Source organism: Bos mutus, chromosome 5 (genome assembly GCF_027580195.1).
Source record: "Bos mutus isolate GX-2022 chromosome 5, NWIPB_WYAK_1.1, whole genome shotgun sequence".
In the NCBI taxonomy this organism is placed as follows: Eukaryota; Metazoa; Chordata; class Mammalia; order Artiodactyla; family Bovidae; genus Bos; species Bos mutus.
Window position 1 is genome coordinate 66,220,804 of NC_091621.1, and position 20,381 is coordinate 66,241,184.

Sequence of the window (20,381 nt, forward strand, 5' to 3'; positions counted from 1 at the left end):
TCACTGTAATTCATATAGTGAACTAATTGTGTAATTTTAACTTAGACTAATAAGTAAACATATCAACTTCAGAGTTTAATTTTATGCTGTTGTGAAATGTCATCCTTTCAATTTCTTTTTTATCTCTATTATGTGTGAGTTTTGTATCAAGACATTAGAGAACATATAATTGGGAAGAGTATATGAGTAAGGGTGCATAAAGGTGCGACAGAAGGTGAACGCGTGGCATTTGAAAAAGTATTTTCTAAAACTATCTTTAATCTGGTTTGTTTTTAGTCAAGACATTTGTTTCACCCCAGCAATGGGCACATGTTTGTCCTTATTAAAAATTAAGACAATTTATATACAGTGAAATTCAGCCTTTTCTGTGTCTACTTCTGTGAGTTTTGATGAACATACAGTTGCGTAACAAGCATGAATATCGAGACACAGCACAGCCCCAGCAAGCCCCACAATAGCTTGTGCCACGAGGCGCAGCCCTGGTCGCCCATAGTCTGATATCTGTCCTTTGACTTTTTCCTTTGCACGCATGTCACATAAAAGGGATCATACTGAATGCAGTCTTTTGAGTCTGGTTTCTTTCACTTAGGTAATGCATCTGACATTCATCCATTTGTTTCGTGTATCAGTAGTAAGTTCCTTTTGAATGCTGAGCAGTATTCCATTACAGAATTTAACACAGCCTGGCTATCCACTCCCCACCTGAGAGACTATGCTGGTCCCCAGTTTCTGACTGTAAATGAAGCCATCATAACATTTACATATAATCTTTTGCATGAACATCAGCTCATTTCACCTGGTGAAAAACCTACATGTTTGATTCCTGGATGTTTTTCAAGCTGCCATTTAATACACATATTACAATACTGTAAAGATGTAACAGTGATATGCTGCTTTTATAGCTACAGAAAATTTTATTTTATATTTGATTACAGAATTTTTCAATTATATAGTAAATCTGAAGGGATTTTGAAGTGACTCTACCACCCAGATTCAATCTAGTTCTTTAATTACACTTTTTGTTTTTAAATAATTGCAATTTTTAATATGGTTTAAAAACTGATGTACAGTTAATTTACAGTGTTGCATTAGCTTCAGGGGCACAGCAAAGTAATTTCAGTCACACATATAAAGGAATATTTATATATATATTTTTTCAGATTCTTTACCATTGTAGATTATTACAAGACACTGAACATATTTCCCTGTGCTATAGAGTAGGCATTTGTTGTTTATCTACTTTATACAGAGTAGTGTGTATTTATATAACTATATATAATATATACATATAATAACTAATTTACCTCCCCCCACCCGCTATTATCCTTTCTGGTCACAGTACGTAAGTTTCTTTTCTATGTCTGTGAGTGTATTTCTATTTGGTAAAGATGTGCATTTATATTACTTTTTAAGATCCCACACATAAGTGATCTTGTATATTTGTCTTTCTCTGACTTAATGTGGTTTCTAGGTTCATCCATGTTGCAGCAAATGGCATTAGTTCATTTTTTATGGCTGAGTAATATTCTACTGTGTATATATACCGTTCTTATCTTATTTAGGCTGCTTCCATGCCTTGGCTATTATAAATAGTGCTGCTATGAAAACTGGGGTGTATGTATCTTTCTGAAATAGAGTTTTATCTGGATATATGCCCAGGAGTGGGATTGCTGGATCATATGGTAACTATTTTCAGTTTTTTTAGGAACCTCCACACTGTTCCCCATAGTGACTGTACCAATTTACATTCCCACCAAAAGCATAGGAGAGTTCCCTTTTCTCCACACCCTCTCCAGCATATATTATTTGTAGACATTTTAATGATGCCCATTCTGATTAGTGGGCTTCCCGGGTGGGACTAGTGGTGGCAAAGAATCCACCTGCCAATGCAGGAGATGTAAGAGAGATGGGTTCAATCCCTGGGTTGGGAAGATCCCCTGGAGGAGAAAATGGCAACCTGTTTCATATTCTTGCCTGGAAAATTCCATGGACAGAAGAACCTGGTGGGCTACAGGTTCCATGGGGTCACAAAGAACCGGACATGACTGAGCACACAGGAGAAAGAGGAACATAGGTGGGAGTGGGATTAGGCGACAGGGTGCTCTGCTGCCAATCTGGGAACATGCAAATATATACTGACTGGTGTGAAGTGGCACCTCACTGTAGTTTTGACTTGCATTTCTCTAATAATAAGTGATAAAGAGCACCTTTTCACGGCCACCTGTGTGTCTTCTTTGGAGGAATGTCTATTTAGGTCTTTCACCCATTTTTTTGATTGGGTTTTTTTTTTAATATATTAAGCTATTTATTATGAGCTTTTTATTTTAGAAATTAATCCCTTGCTGGTAGCATCATTTACAAATATTTTCTCCCATCCCACAGGTTGTGTTTTGTTTATGCTTTCCTTTGCAAAAACTTTTAAGTTTAATTAGGCCCCATTTGTTTCTTTTTGTTTTTATTTCCATTACTCTTTAGAGATGGATCTGAAAAATATTACCATGATTTATGTCAAAGAGTGTTCTGCTTATGTTTTCTTCTAGGAGCTTCACAGTATCCAGTTCTACGTTTAGGTCTTTAATCTATTTTGAGCTTATTTTTATACATGGTGTTAGAGAAAGTTCTAATTTCATTCTTTCACATGAAGCTGTCTAGTTTTCCCAGCACCCACTTCTCAAAGGGCCTGTCTTTCTTTCGTTGTATATTTCTGCCTCCTCTGTTGTAGATAACTGACCCTAACTGCATGGGTTTCTTGCTGGGCTTTCTGTCCTATTCCACTGGTCCATGTACATCTGGACTGTACATGTACAGTACTATACTGTTTTGATTACCATAGCTTTGTAGTATAGTCTGAAGTCAGGGAGCATGATTCTCCCAGTTCCCCCTTTCCTTTCTCAAGATTGTTTTGGCTATTCCAGGTCTTTTGTGTTTCCAAAGAAACTGTAAAATTTTTTATTCTGGGTCAAAGAAAAATGCCATTGGTAATTTGATAGTTGATTGTGCTGAATCTGCAGGTTGCCTTGGGTAGTATGGTCATTTTAACAATACCGATTCTTTCAATTCAAGAACATCATATACCTTTCCATCTGTTTGGGTCATCTTCAATTTCTCTTATTAGTAACTTATAGTTTTTTTAAGAGTACAGGTGTTTTATCTCCTTAGATAGGTTTATTCCTAGGTACTTTATTCTTTTTGATGCAATGGTAAATGAGATTGTTTCCTTAATTTCCCATTTTGATATTTCATTGATAGTGTATAGAAATGCAACAGATTTCTATATATTAGATTTGCATCCAGTAACCTTATCAAATTCACTGATGAGCGCTAGCAGTTTTCCACTAGCTGCTGCTGCTGCTAAGTCGCTTCAGTCGTGCCCGACTCTTTAGGATTTTCCACATATAGCATAATGTCACCTACAAACAGTGGCAGCTTTACTTCTTTTCCAATTTGGATTCTTTTAATTTCTTTTTCTTCTCTAAACTGCTGTGTCCAGGAATAAAATGTTGAATTAAAATTGGCGAGAGTGGGCATTCCAATCTTAAAAGAAATACTTTCAGCTTTTCATCACTAAGTATGATGTGAGATGTGGGTCAGGCAGTTTTAATAAAAAATGCAGGCAGATCCCAAGTATTCACTACCCAGAGTTCCCATCTTGCAAAACAGTATTATAATATCACAACCAGGATACTGACACTGACAGAATTAAGATGTAGAATATTTTCCTCACTACAAGGAATATTTCCATCCTTTAAAGCAACTTCCCTCATCCCTTACCCTTCATCCCCATATAAACCCCTGCCAAACACTAATCTGTTTTACATTTCCATAATTTTGTCATTTCAAGAATTTTATATAAATGGAATTATACAGTACGTAATATTACAGGATTGGCTTTTCATTCATCATAATTTTCTGGGTACTCATTGGGTTACTGCACATACCATTAGTTCATTCCTTTTTATTGCTGAGGAATATTTCACAGAATGAATGTGTTAGTTCGTTTAATCATTCACCCACCGAAGGACTTTGGGGTTGTTTCCATTTGGGGCCTATTATGAACATATGAATGAATATTATGAATATATGAGTATGAATGCTATGAACACTCACATACAAATCTTTGCGTGAACGTCAGTTTTCATTTTTCTGGGATAAGCGCTTAAGAGTATGATTTCTGGGTTGTATGGTACTGCGTGTTCTGACCTGCTCTCCAGGGTGCTGTACTGCTTTACATGTCTGCCAGCAATGTCTGAGTCTCTCAGCATCCTCAGCAGCATCTGGTGGTGCTGTAACTTTTTACTGCAGTTATTCAGATAGGTACATAACAGTAAGTCACTGCAGTTTCCATTTGAATTTCCCAAATGACTAAAATGATGTTGGAATATTTTTTCATGTGCCTGTCACTTTATACCTTTTTTGGTAAAAATGTCTCTTCTTTAAACTATTTTCTAATTGGATTATTTGATTTTACACTTTTGAGTTCTGAAAGCTCTTAATATATCTTGGAAACTAGTCCCTTTGCTGGATATGTGGCTTGTAAATTCTTTATCCCAGTCTGTAGTCTTCATTTTCATTTTAATAACAAGGTCTTTCACAGAACATAAGTTTTAATTTTGATTCAAATCTGAATGATCAATTTTTACCTTTACAGATCATGCTTTTTATGTCAAATCTCTGTGTAGCCCTAGATTTTTAGGTTTTACATTTTACATTTAAGTCTTCAACAGTTTTGAGTTAATTTATTAATACAGTATGAGGTCTGAGTAGAGGTTTATTTTTTTGCCTATGCATGTCCAGATGTTCCAATATGAATTGTTATAAAGGCTATATTTCCTCCACTGAATCGTTTTTACACATCTGTCAAACATCTGCGGGCACATCTTCATGGTTCTAATTCTAGGCTCTCTATTCTGTTTCACTGATTATTTTATTCCTCCAGCAACAAGACTACCGAGTCTTGACAACTGAAGCTATATAGCAGGTGTTAAAACTGCAGGCAGTGATTCTTCTTTTTCAGAATTGTTTTAGGTATTCTAAGTCTACTGCCTTTCCAAGTAAGTTTTGGTTACAAAAAAAAAAAAAAAAAAAATGCCAGGATTCGAGAACAACTGATATATTTACTACATTGAATCTTCCAATTCATGAATACAATAAGTCTCCCCACTTACTTAGATCATCCTTGATTTCTTTCATTGGCATTTAAAATTTTTCAGCATACAAGTACTTTATCACCATTTACAGATCAACTCTCTAGGAAAATAACCTGAAGACTAGCAGAAAAGATTTACCATAACTAAAGAAATAAAGGTGGAACCACAATGAGATGGCAGGAAGGGGTGAACACAGTATAATCCGAGCTCACATCTCCAGGATCAGTGGACTTACAAATGGAAGGAGAATCACAATCCTAGAGGTCTTCCCCAAGGAAGAAGTGGTTTAAGCCCTATGTGGGGCTCCCCAGCCAAGGGGTCCCCTCCTATACTAGGAAGAAAAGCTTCCACACATCTGGCTTTGAAAACCAGCAGGATCCATTTCAGGAGAGCTGGAGGTCCACAGGAAACAGAGATTCTGTTTTAAAGGACAAAATTCAGATGCTCCCAAGTACTAGCACAAAGAGGCAATGGTTAGAAGCCTGGAACAGATGTACTAGCTGAGCTTGAAGAGTCCTCTGGAGCGGCAGAAAGCAAATAAAAGACCCCTACATATACAAAAATTGGCGGCAGCTATTTTGGGGAACTTCTTTTACCCTAATAACACTAGGTTTCCCTGGTGGCTCAGCTGGTAAAGAATCCACCTGCAATGCGGGAGACCTGGGTTCAATCCCTGGGCTGGGAAGATGCCCTGGAGAAGGGAAAGGCTACCTATTATAGTATTCTCGCCTGGAGAATTCCATGGACTGTATAGTCCAAGGGGTCACAAAGAGTCAGACACAACTGAGCAACTTTCACTTTCACTAACACTAGGGTTGGAAAGCAGCGTTTTAGAATCTTCCCTCTAGCCTATTGGTCCCCAGAACCTGGCCCCACCCTCCATCCGGGCAGCACACCCCAAGCACTGCCCCTACCACCACCTGGGGCCACCCAAACAGCCAACCAATCAGCATGATACACTACAATAACAAACTGAAGAATAAAAATCATATGATTATCTCAGTAGATACATAAAAAGTTTTTAACAAAATTCAACATTTACGATAAAAATCTCAACAAAAGTGGGTATAGAGGAAACATATCTCAATATAAAAAAGGCTATATATGACAAACCCACAGGTAACATCATACTCAATAGTAAAAAGTTGAAAGCATTTCCTCTAAGATCAGGAACACAAAGATGCACACTCTTCTACTTTTATTGAACACAGTATTAGAAGTCCTAGCCACAGCAGTGAGACAAGAAAAAAAGAATCCAGATTGGAAAGGAAGAAGTAAAACTGTCAATGTTTGCAGATAACATGACACTATATATAAGACATCACCAAAAATCTATTAGATCTAATAAGTGAATTTAGTTACAAGATATAAAATTAAAACTAAACTCTGTTGGTTTACATACTAATAACAAACCATGAGAAAGAGAAATTAAGAAAACAATCCCATCTACAAGTACATCAAAAAAATACAATACCTAGTAATAAATCTAACCAAAGAGGTAAAAGATTTATACTCTGAAAACTGTTAAGACATTGATAAAAGAAACTGAAGATGGCACAACAAATGGAGAAACATACCATTCTCACAGACTGGAAGAACTAAAATTGTAAATGACCATATTACCCAAGGCAATTTACAGTTTCAATGTGTTCCTTATCAAAATACCAAGGCACTTTTCACAGAACTAAAACAAGCAATTCTACAATTTGTATGGAAACACAAATGACCTGAATAGCCAAAGCAATCTTGAGAAAGAAGAACAAAGCCAGAACATCACCTTCCTTGCTTTCATACTATACTGCGAAGGTACAACCACCACAACAGTGCAGCGCTCACAGAAACGGGCACGCCGGCCACTCACCGGAGAGACGCAAACCAAACCCAAACAGGATGCCACCTCAGACCTGTAAGAGTGGGTATCATCAAAAAGACGAGAAAAGCACAAATGCAGGTGAGGAGTGGGAGAAAAGGAAATCCTTGCCGACTACTGGTGTAACTGTAAATCGGTACAGGCACTATGGAGGGTCCGCAAAAAGTTAAAACCAGAACTACCGCACATCCCAGAAATATTACTTCTGGGTATCTACCCAAAGAAAACCCAAGGACTAAACAGAAAACATATTTACACCTCAGTGTTCACTGCAGTATTATTTACTGTAGCCATGATATAAAAGCAACTTAAGTGCCCATTGATGTATGAATGGATACAGAAGACGTGATCTACATATATAATGGAATATTACTCAGCCATTAAAGAGAATGAAGTCTTGCTATTTGTGATAACATGGATGGACTGAGAGGTATTATGCTAGGTGGAATAAATCAGAGAAAGACAAATATTACCACCACGTGGTCTCACTTACATGGGGAATCTAAAAATACAAACAAAACAAAAACAGACTCAGAGATACCAGAGGGGAAGGGGCTGCGGCTCAAAGAGATTAAGAGGTACAAATCTCCAGTTATAAAATAAATAAGCCATGAGATGTAATACACAGCATAAAGTATATGGTCAATAATATTATAACACATTTATATAGGAACAAATGTGATCCTATATATATATCCTATATATAGGATATATCCTATATATATAAATGTGACTTAATGTGATTTCATAATGTATACAAATGTCAAATCACTATGCGTTACATCTGAAACTGACATAATATTGGACATCAACTATATTTCAATTTTAAAAAGTTATGTTTACACTATACTGTAGTCTATTAATACCCTTATGTCTAAAAAAAAGCATATCTTTTAATTTAAAAATATTGCTAAAAAATTGCTAAAAAGTGCTAACCATCACCTGAGCCTTCATCAAGTCATAATCTTTTTGCTGGTGGAGGGTTTGAAATACTGCAAGAATTACCAAAATGTGACATGAAATAAGCAAATGCTGTTGAAACTGGCACCAACAAGACTTACTTGATGCAGCTTGCCACAAAACTTCACTTGTTAAAAAAAAAAGAAGAAATATCTGTGAAACGCAATAAAATGAGATATGCCTGGAATTTTCCTTTGTGTACTGTCTTTGCCTGCTTTTGGAATCATACGTCGTTTCTATTCTGCTACTTGCCTATATAAGCAACTTTCCAATATTCTTGTAGGTGAAGTGAGTTTCCACACACAGCATATAGTTGAGTCATGGATAATCCACACTGCCAATATCTTTTAATTGGTATATTTAGACCATGTATAGCTATTCTGGGCTTTCCGGGTGGCGCTAGGAGTAAAGAACCAATACAGGAGACTTAAGAGATAAGGTTCGATCCCTGGGTCAGGAATATCTCCTGGAGGAGGACATGACAACCCACTCCAGGATTCTTGCCCGGAGAACCCCATGGGCGGAGGAGAGCTACAGTCCAGAGGGTCACAGACAGCCTGATGTGACTGAAGCAACTTAGCAAACAAACAGTTACTCTAACTACTGATATGTTAGGATGCTGCTGCTGTTAAGTCGCTTCAGTCGTGTCCGACTCTGTGCGACCCCATAGACGGCAGCCCACCAAGCTCCCCCGTCCCTGGGATTCTCCAGGCAAGAACACTGGAGTGGGTTGCCATTTCCTTCTCCAATGCATGAAAGTGAAAAGTGAAAGTGAAGTCGCTCAGTTGTGTCCGACTCTTAGCAACCCCATAGACTGCAGCCCACCAGGCTCCTCCGCCCATGGGATTTTCCAGGCAAGAGTACTGGAGTGGGGTGCCATTGCCTTCTCCGGTTTTGTTTTCTATTTGTTCTGTTTTTGTTTCCATTTTCTTTCTCCTACCTTCTTGTGAGTTACTGAAAAACTTTTCATAACTATCTATAAAAGCTTTTCAGAATTTGTATCTCTTTGAATAGCTTTTTTAGTGGTTATTCTAAGTACAATATAAATATAACTTATCACAGTATACTGGTGTCATCATTTCACCAATCTAAGTGAAGTGTGGCAACCTTACCTCCGTTATTATTCCTCTGTCCTCACCCGTTTACAATATAGGTTGTCTCAAATCAGTTCTCTACATGCATTTAGATCCACGGCAAAATAATGTGATGTTTGTTTCAACTGTCAAACATAGTTTGGAAGATGCAGAATAAGGAAAGTCTACTGTATTTACCTGTAATTTTGCTTACTTGATATTATGTTCCAAGAGCCTTTCTTTTATCACTTCCCGTCTCTCTAAAGAATGTCTCTTAGCCACTTTCAGGGCAGGACTGAGGTCTACAAATTCTGACTTTTCTTTTATCTAAAAATGTGTTCTTCTCCTTCACTCCTGAAACATATTTTCACTGGACATAGGATTCTGAATTGATAATTCTTTCCATCCAGCATTTGGAAAATGCAGCAGCTGCTCCTGCCTGTACAGCGTCTGAATAGAAATCCACTGTTACTGGTTTTATCCCTACTGCTAAGGGGTGTTTAAGATTTTTATTTCTTGGTCTTTACTTTCCAGAAGTTTCACTATGATACATTTGGTTTGGATTTTATTGAGTTTACTCTGTTCAGGGTTTGTTCTACTTGTTAACCTACAAGTCTGTCTTTTGCCAAATTTGGGGACTTTTTGGCCATTATATCTTTGAGCACGTTTTCAGCCCCACCCTCTTTTCTTCTGGAACTCCAATCATATCAGTGTCAGATATACTGTTATAAACACAGGCCCCTAAGGTTCTCTTTAGTTTGTTTTCATTAGTTTATCTCCTTTTGTTGTCTTCAAGGTCATTGATTCTTCTCTCTTCTCTTCTGCTGTTGAACTCATCCACTGACTTTTTAAAAAATTTTTGATTATTTTAATTTTCAGTTTTACAATTTCCATTTGGTTCTTATTTACAGTCTATTTCTATATCTCTATTTCTTCACTAAGCCTCTATTTTTCACTTGTTTCAAGTATGTTCATAAATATTCACCGAAGGCTTTTTATGATGATTGTTTTAAAATCTTTTGTCACATAATTCTAACATCTTCGATATTACATTGGCATCTAATGATTCTCTTTTCATTCAGTCAGATCTTGATTCTTGTGTTGATGAACAACTTCTGTTTGAAACCTAGACGTTTGGGGTATTATGAGACACTGGGTCATATTTAAGCCTTTCGTGTGGATTCCTCTGATGCAGGCAGGGGGACACCTTCTCATTACTGGCAGGTGAAGTGAAGTCCAGGATGCCGAGCAGGCCTTCACTGACACTGAGGAGGGGTTTCCTTAGTATTTATGGGCAGAGGTGGGGCTCCCAAGTCCCCGGTCCCCCTCCATGGGTGCCCTCCCTGGCTGGGAGTGCCTCATTCCTGTTTCCTATGTGATCGCCACTAACACAGCAGGGGATGGGACCTCACTGACAGCCAGTGGGGACAAAAATCCCGGCTCTCTACTCGACCTTCCCTGACACCACCCCAGGAGAGAAGCTGGGGCCCATTATTATAGCGTGGTAAGGTTGGAAAGCTGGGTCTTTGCTGGTATGAGTCAGGGTGGGTCCACAGCTTTTTCTGTTGTTTCTGGCTGTAGCAGAAATTTATTTTCTAAAAATTTCTACCTTGCCAAATATGCTGTCTCTTTTGTGGTCTCTGGCTTAAGGGCAAGCTTTTGGGGGAGCTGTTTTTGTCTGTACCCATTCATGATTCTGGGTTGTTGGCTTTGTCAGTTTCTCTTCTGGAAAATACGAAGCAAAAAAAGAAAAAGGAGGGAACTCACCACCACGTTACCCTTTGGATCCTTAGCTCCCTAACTCTCTGGCTTCTTCTCTCCATCCTCAGTCTTCCTATATTTGTTTTGTACATAATATCCAGGTTTTTTAGTTGTACTTGGAAGAAAGGAATAGGGAAAACTACATCTACTCCATCTTCCCAGATTTATTTTCACATAATTAATAAAAAACATTAGAGAGTAATACTTGTGAGATTTTCACTGCTAACAGAAGGGATCCTGGGTTTTTAAATGTTGAGAAACACTAATTGAGAGATTTCCTTATAACTCATCAAGATTCCTTTCATATCTGTCTACTATCAGTGTCCAAAAATATTTTTTTTCCTTTTGGGCTGACTTATTTTTAGTAAAAAGCTATTGAGTCTTGGGCGTTTTCTTGTTTAGTTTTAAATACAGAACATACTTCACAGACTAGCAAATCAAGTCATGTTCATAATTTAAATTTTTCTAATGTGAGATGGAAAGAGAATAGTCTATACAAATGCAAATATTTAATTTCACAAAGCCCCAGTTCATGAAATCATGAATTTTTATCTAGTGATTGCTTTAGATTACATAATATTTTTAAAGCTACTAATGCAAAAAGCTAAAACAAAAAAACCAGGAATATACAACTTCTGAACTGATCACAATAATATATGCAAATGTTAATAAAATTGTGCAGAACTTTTTAATGCAGCTCTCTTCTTAAAAGAAACTGTATTCAAACACGTAACAGTGATATATAGTTCATTACTGCTATAATAAATAATTTTATAAACATCTAAAACTTAACTAAGCAAATGAAAGCATAAAGATAATGAGATGTTCCAGAGTAACAAAAGACATTGTTATTAGTGGCCTAGTTATTATGAGAAATTAGCCACTTTTTACCCTGTTGAGCAAAACTGCTCTAAATCCTAGAGGACAGAGCAACATCAAAGTATTGGGGTGGCCAAAAAGTTTGTTGTGGTTTTTCCATAACACTGTATGGAAAAACCAGAAGAAACTTTTGAGCCCACTCAATAAATAATTAACTATTTTAATATCATACCTAAATAGTAAAATGAAAAGACGGTATGACATGCAAAAACTGCTCATCGGCCTCAAATATGGGGCTGAAAATGGCCAAGTTTATAAACTACAAATCTAATTCTTCTGATGTCTAAGTAATGGACCAATGGACTTTTCAGCTCATTAGGACATCAAGGAAGTCTAAATCCTATGTATCAATGAGGCATGCTTTCAAATCTGTTTCCCTTTACCCCAAACTTATTTTGTTTTGGTAACAAATAGATCAGTGTTAACTTTATATAAAAAGTATTACCATTAGAACCGCCTGAATAAGACATATATGATACCCAAGGCTTGCTGCTGCTGCTGCTTCAGTCGTGTCCGACTCTGTGTGACCCCACAGACGGCAGCCCACCAGGCTCCGCCGTCCCTGGGATTCTCCAGGCAAGAACACTGGAGTGGGTTGCCAATTCCTTCTCGAATGCATGAAAGTGAAAAGTGAAAGTGAAGTAGCTCAGTCATGTCCGACTCTTCACGACCCCATGGACTGCAGCCTACCAGGCTCCTCTGTCCATGGGATTCTCCAGGCAAGAGTACTGGAGTGGGGTGCCATGCCATTCAAATTGTGATTACTGACAAGTTATCAAATATCTCATCATTTATTTAGATATATCAAAAAAACTATCAGTCAGCTAATTTTTTCTTATAAGGAAATAAATTTTTAAGGAATACAGATCCTTCTTTTGGGGAAAATGTTCTTAGTTTTGAAATCATACAATTAGGCAACTAAGGCAAAAATCAAACAGCTTAAAACTGAAGATTTTATGGAAGATTTAAAATGAGCTTTCTATAGAGAACTGAATAGTAAGTTTCTCTCTCTCAATGAAAGTTACAACATACTACAAAAGAATGGAAAGCTTAAATTAACTATAGAGATGTAAGTAGTTTCAAAATATATAAGGACTAAGATTTTTCACAATTTATTATTATACTAACAAATACACTTAACAGGAAAAGTTTCATTATCTCTCTATAAAAACTTAACAAAAGCCCGCTGAATTAAAGTTTGTTAGTACTGAAGAGGCATCTAAACAATTTCACGTGCACCCATCCTTCTTAAACTTCGGTGTCTACCTTTATTCAGCTGGGTGAAATAATATTTTAAAACTACACTGGCCAGTGCCAAAACTAAAGCCTATACACATGCTAAGAAAACATGCTTATGAATTTTACTTAAAAAGACTATCTGTTGAAAATCTTCAGTCATGGATTTACCTTATCAGCTTTCAGCTTTCTAAGGAAAGATGGATTGTCATATCCCTTTGCTTGCCGTGCCTCTTGCAAATGGTTGATCATCCACACATTTTTTCTCTGCTTTGCCAAATCAAGTGCTGATTCGCCCTGATGATATAAGCAGAAGAAATTCACATTAAAAAAAAAGAAAACAAAGAAAAAGTAGAATATTTTAGCTACTAGCTAAAATTAAAGCACTTCCACAAAGATAAACGGACAGCACTATTAATTCATTAACATTCTTTTTACATTTGGCAAAGTCAATTACTAAAGACTCTAAATGATATATTTATGTTTTTCCACTTAAGGTACAGTCAGAAAATATATTTACACATCCTATTCTATAGACTATTTCTGGCTTGCATTTTAACTTATTTTAGAGAGTAATCAAAAAGTAGGTATTTTAGCACCTGCTGGATCAGAGGCTATCACTAAGTTTATGCAGTTATTCTAAATTCTTTAAGGGTTTCATTAGTAATAGTTATTGCTACAAACCATCCTGCTGTAATAACAAACTGCCAGAAATCTCTCTGTTTAATTTTAGTGATGAAAGAAGTCTAAAGAAGAGAAGAGAGAAGAAAAAGAGAAAATTTCCACTTCTACTACTATTATATTGGTATTCTTGATCATGTTAAATTCATTCACCCATCCAGAAACTTCCAAAGAGAACTAGGGCAATAACAAAAAAGTTAATCTCATGTTAGAGACTTGCAGCTTCCTTTAATTGCAAGAAAAAGAACGCCAGGAAGTATAAATGACCAAAACTAAAATGTTTTAAAGGAAGTAAGAAACAAGAAATGAGTGTCCTCAATTCTAAATTTATGCTTCTTTATGCCTTTATTAATTAAAAATCATATTTCTCCTTTTGGTAGTTATATACCTACATTTTTATTCTATTTCATAGTCTCCACTTTTATCTACTTTCTTAAAAAGAAAAAATAATTTTGTTTGCCAAAATTTCAAGAATTAAGAATGAATATTCAAAATTGCTTTAAAAATGGGGGAAATAATACTGAAATTTTATTTTTAAAAACTGGATGAAAATAAAGAAATAAGGAGGCCTGGGTGCCTTACTTAAGAGGGATAATTATTAATAAAATATGGAATATAGTTTATTCAATTTAAAAAAAAACACTGAAAAATAAAGAATCAAACAACAAAATAAACACACCACTACCACCAAGAGCAACAGCAATAACAACACAACAATAAAAACAAAAAGCCTAACCAATCCTTTAATAAAAAGATCAATAGTATTTAATAAGAAATGGGCTAACTTAGGTGAATCTTCCACAAACAGGGATATTTACTTTAAAATGTCTCCTTACCTATTCCAAAATTCTATCACCTAGGTTGTCAGAACCAGCTAATTAATCCAAACTGAAAGATTACCTGAATAAAAGCAATCCCTTGGGTAACAACTCCCAGAGAATATCCTGCAGTTGCCTCGGTCCAGCTGAGCACCCCTTCCACTAGAGGGCCATGTGACACCTAAGGATTGCCTAGATAAAAAGATGGAGGGAGCTTTAAGAAATCTTTCAACTACTCCTCTAGTCATCTGACTACTTTTGTACAGTTCTTTTATTCAGCTGGCAAAATAAACAAGCAATTAATTTAAAAAATTCTACTAAAACCAAGGTTCCAAGTCAAGTCTATATTTGAACACTCCATGTGTTAGCCAAAATAGCAAGTGATAATAACAAGAGCAGTAACAAGAATCATGGAGTATTAGAGTATGTAACTAACTAGTAATAAAAGATATTCTTCAGGGGTTTTGGTGAGATAAACACTATGGAAGGTGGAAGATCACTTTTTGCCTAAGTGAGGTTGAATTTCATTATTAAAACTAAGGAAAGTTCTTCTTTGGAGACCATCAAGGTGGTGTACCTAAGAGGTAATGAAAACTATTTTCTGAAAATAGTTTCTTAGCTCTTTTCAAGAAACCATACAAAAGTCTTTCAATAGATTAATTAACAAAGCTCAGGAATTTTACATTTTGCACAAGCTAAAAATTATGTCCTTTGATAATTTTAGAAAGAAAAAAATATAAATATATAGGCAGCACTCAAGATTAATTGCCCTCCCCAAACTCAATTCATCTGAATTTATCAACCAAAAACATGTGTAAGGAGGTGAAATATATTTTTAAATCCACAAATGAGATGCTACCATGAAAAGGGATTACTGCATAGGTCATGTTTCTTTAAGTATCCCAAATCACTTTCTCCCACTATTGTTACTACCTCAGAAGATTTATTCTTTGTAACCATTAATGAGGGACATGGTTTTTAAAATCTTTTAAGGCATGTCTGATGAAAGTCTGGCAACTTCCTCGCCAGAAAAATGCTGCTATTTTATTCATTAACAATTTTAGAGCTCATGGACCTACCCCTTAACCAAAATCCACTGGTGGGCCCCAGATTAAGAACCTCTAATTGAGGGTATATGGTCATTCCTAATCCTTCTAAGGATAAAATTAGTCATTTTAAAGTTACCTATCATTTAATCTCCAAAATAAGTTATTATTTTGATAAAAGAATCATTTGTTTATATATTAAAAGAACTGAAACAGTGAAATAACTAATTTACAAGGATATAAAGACAGATTCCTAAGAAACTTATGCTTTATTTTATTTAGGAAATAGCTATTTTAGAAGAAATAGAGTCAATCAATAGTTAAATACTATAACATAAAGTATAATTTTTCATATTCTTTGAAGAATGTAACTTTATTAGCTATTAAAGCCATATCCAGATTTACAGGCTCCATCTTGGTACAATTCATGTTTATCAACCAGACTTTCTCAAGGCTTAAAATGAAAAAAGGAAAAATAAACAGCTATAAATCAACTTAATCTGTCAAATTCCAGGACAAATAATCTAGGTTGGTTTTTTATTTAACAAATTTTTCACATAGCTATGTGACATTCCACATAGCTAAAAGGTACCATCTCAAATTATATATGACTAAAGCAGAACCAAGTTCTATTGCCCCAAAAAAAGCTTATTTCCTTCCATTTTCACAATTTCAACATGTATCACAGGACACTCAGTTATTCAAGCCAAAACTGAATCATTGATGTTTTTTCTTTCACCTTCATTTTTAATCTACCTTTTCTTTTCTGCTCTAAATTATCATTTCCAAAACCATTCATTTTTCTCCATCACTTCAATCTCAGGCAAAAGTAACATTATCACTTGCCTGATTTATTACAAGAACCAAACTGATCTTAATACATCCCCTTTCATTTTCTTAATTCTGCAATATATTCTCCAAATAACAAAATAATCTTTAAGAAATATTTTAAACACAAAGATTACATAACAATTCTACAAAAATCTTTCCAACTACTTCTCATGACTGCGAATACAGTTAAAGTACTTTATCATGGCCTGGTACCTATCTCTCTCAGCCACTCTTGCTTGGTCAAAGCTGTCATTTCTACACCTCTAACATGACCAGCTTATTCCTGGCCTTGGGCCTCACACTTGTAGGTTCCTCTACATGAAACGTACTTTCTCATATATCTAACTGATCACGTGTCTCAGAGGCATTCACAAATCACTCTCACCTGACACAGCCCCCTTAGCCCTCATCATGACCACATTTGCCTCTGTGTGTGTGTCTGTTAATTTACTTGTCGTCTATTTCCTTAATACAGTGTAATTTTCTGAGAGAATAGGGACTTTGTCTATCTTAAGCACTGACTGCCCAGCATTGAACAAACATTTGTTGGATGAATGAACGCGCTCCACTAGCAGGTGACTAGACTTCAACATAATAGGAACGCCAGATTCTAGTAGAAAAGGTATTTGATACTTATTTCACCCTTTTAATCACATTAAAATTACAGTTTTAAACAAAAATCTACTTTTTCACCAGTGTGGTTAAAAAGATTGCTTTTACTCTGAAAGTATAAATGCTCCCTGAGCAACTGAAGCAACTCCTTAGATTTTATTTCCTTTAAAAACAGTGTCACTTCAAATAAGTCAGAAAAAGACAAATACCTTATGATACCACTTACATGTGGAATCTAAAAACAAAACATCAACAAAACGCAAGCTCATAGATACAGAGAACAGACTGCTGAATGCCAGAGGTAGACAGTGTGGGAAGTTGGGGAGATTAGCGAAGGGAGTCAAAGGTATAAACTGCCAGTTCTAAAAAAAAAAAGAAGTCACGAGGATATAATGCATGACACCATAGTTAATAACTGTTGTTGTTATTTAGCTGCTAAATCAAGTCCAACTCTTTTGCAGCTGCATGGACTGCATCTTGCCAGGCTCCTCTGTCCGTGGGATTTTCCAGGCAAGAATTCTGGGGGGGGTTGCCATTTCCTCCTCCAGAGGGATCTTCCCAACCCAGGGATGGAAGTCGCATCTCCTGCATTGGTAGGCAGGTTGTTTACAACTGAGCCACTAGCGAAGCCCACAGTTAACAATGCCCTAGTGCATATTCAGAAGTCGCTAAGAGTAAATATCTTGAGGGTTTGCATCATCTGCGTGCTAAGTCACTTTAGTTGTGTCCAGACTCTTTGCAACCCTTTGGACTGTAGCAAACCAGGCTCCTCTGTCCATGGGATTCTCTAGGCAAGAATATTGGAGTGGGTTGCCAAGCCCTCCCTCACTGCCAAGGGATCTTCTCGATCCAGGGATCAAACCTGTGTCTCTTAGGCACACTGCACTGACAGGCAGGTTCTTTACCACTATGTCCATCTGGGAAGCCCAAATCTTGAGGGGTTTACATCACAGGAAAAAAGAAATTTGCAGCTGTGATGGTGATAGATGTTTACTGGACATGTTGGTCATTTTGCAAGGTGTACAAATGTCAAATCATTATGTTCTACACCTGGGAATTGTATGAAAGTGAAAGCGTTAGTCACTCAGTCATGTCTGACTCTTTGTGACCCCATGGATGGTAGCCCACCAGTCTCCTGCACTGGCGGTCAGATTCTTAATCACTGAGCTGCCTGGGAAGCCAAAAGCTTATCAAAAGTTTATACAATGGTTAATTTTGAGTACAAGATGAAAAGACATTAAACTTACAAACCACATCTCAAATACTAAAAGTTCATGACCGAAGAGAAGTTATCTAAACTTTTATATGCTAAGAAAAGATAATTTTAAACGCTCTGAAAATACATACTACTAGTTTCAAATTATAAAACTGTGCCGTCACTTTGTCATAATTCTTTGGTACTACTGTAATTTCAACATATCTATATGATTCTTGGCAAAGTCTATGGACATACACTATTTGCCATAGTGAAACTGGTTAAAATATAACACTAAATACTGGAAATCTTTAGGAATGGCTATCCAGTAGCTAAGAGAAGAAAAATAACACTCTAAAGCAATTCAGATCATAAAATATAAGGTCATCTCGTTAATTTTTTCTCATAGGGATACTGGTTAGGTTTAGTCAAACTCCTTTCTTTTTCTACAGGCCTTGAGATCAGCCTAATTTACTGATTACGATGTTACGAACTTTTCAGAACTTCCTACTTTAAAATGTTTCGAAAAGCAAAAATTTCTCTCTATGATTTCACAAGTGGCAGAGAGGTATGCCAGCACAGTCATGAAAACCAGCCTAGGGGGGAAGCTCAAGACAAGAATCTTCATTCGGTCAACAAAACTTAGAAGAGTGCTCATCACACGTCAGACATGAGGGTAAGTTGACTGTCCTCCTTCCATAAATTTACCAGCAGGTAACTAGACCATTCTGATCACTTTGGGTAGAGACAAAAAGACTTGAAATTGAAAAAAGGTAAAAGAAAATACATGCTTTTTTCAATTTCTTAGCGTTTCCAGTAAGATATTTGATATTAACTTTTAAATAAGTACTTTCAGAGACTCATTTCTAAAAATTGGTTGTAATCATAAATAAATTAGTCTAAGCTATTTTATTTTAGTAGTTTAATCTTTTCAGAGTAATCAAACAGAGAAAGAACTGTTCACTGCTACATAAAAAGATGCCCTGATCCAGCAGGAGATAACCAACTTTTTGATTGCCATTTTAATTATTATGCAGTTCAAATTCCTTTCATATTTAAATAGCATATATTCCTCAGAAATTTAAGAGGCATGACTAAGAAAATACTATGGCTTATAGTCAAAATTAAACAACATTTGTTAATGAGTACAAAGTTATTTAAGAAGGCACATTATTAAAAGATGTTTAAAATTTTGAAGTCATTTCACATAAAAAGTCTGTTGCTAAAAGACAAGCTTTAACACTGAAAATGGTTAACCAAAATTTAAGATTATCAATAGATTGTCTTGTAGGTATTCATAAAAATGTCTATAAATTTCTAAAATGCTCAGAGTGTAAATGTTAACATTTTGTATACTTTTTGGGTTCATTTTTCTTGGATTACTCCAGCATTTAGGGGAGAGAAATTCTCCTATAAATATCATAAAGGTGATTATCAAATTTAAAGGTCTTGACCTTTATAAAAATAAGACAATTAATAACCAAGTCAAGAAATTACTGAAAGTTATTATGCATACTTGGGATAAAAACCTGTGATTCTCTGCAATGATATTATTTATTTATTTATTTAGGTTGCGTGGTGCCACATGTGGGATCTTAGTGCAATAATCTTCTTAAAGAAACCAGAAAACTATCTATTCAGCTATAAAGAGATAAAAGTCAGTAAGAATTCACTAATGAAAAGGTCACCAAAATATGAAAAATACTTCAAAACTAAAAGACGAAAATAAATAAATGAGTTTTTCAAAACAAATCCTTGCATGGAAGCAAAGGGTTAAGGGTAAGTAAGTTTCTTCCACCTCTGACAGTCTATTAAAACACCTAAGTTCTATTGAAGAATTCCAATGTTGGTAATCACATTTCACAAAGCACAATCAATAAAGGCTGTTTTTACCTTGATATTCTGGGCATCAACATTAGCTCCAGCTTCCAGAAGAAGACTAATGACTGTGGTATTCCCTGCTAGCACTGCCCAGTGCAGAGCAGTGTTTTTGTGATACTTGTCACCAAGGTTAACTGAAACATTGAATGTTAAAAGCAATCTAGTTGGATCCACACTGAAAAGGAAAAAAAAACACAACAACAACAACAACCCTAATTTCAATTATAGAAATCATTACAGACACTAAACTGACTGTGGTTATATTCCATCTTGGAACGCTTCTATTCTAACCTATTTTCAGCAACTTTATAATGAGTAATGAGACATTTTTAACATGAAGAATTAAGTATGTTCTACATCACAGAACGTAAACTAGTCCCAAGAGAGAGCA

General features: G+C 35.9%; 1 protein-coding gene across 3 annotated transcripts in view; it reads right to left on the bottom strand.

Moving 5' to 3' along the window:
- Nucleotides 1–20,381, bottom strand: part of ZDHHC17 (zinc finger DHHC-type palmitoyltransferase 17) — a 99,884-nt gene that overhangs the window by 21,879 nt on the left and 57,624 nt on the right. For all 3 annotated transcript variants that reach the window (XM_070370978.1, XM_070370979.1, XM_070370977.1), the window contains 2 exons: nucleotides 20,003–20,165; nucleotides 13,098–13,223 (listed from right to left, as the gene is read on the bottom strand). In XM_070370978.1, the coding sequence (XP_070227079.1) occupies nucleotides 13,098–13,223; nucleotides 20,003–20,165 (289 nt within the window). The remainder of the gene's footprint in view (nucleotides 1–13,097; nucleotides 13,224–20,002; nucleotides 20,166–20,381) is intronic.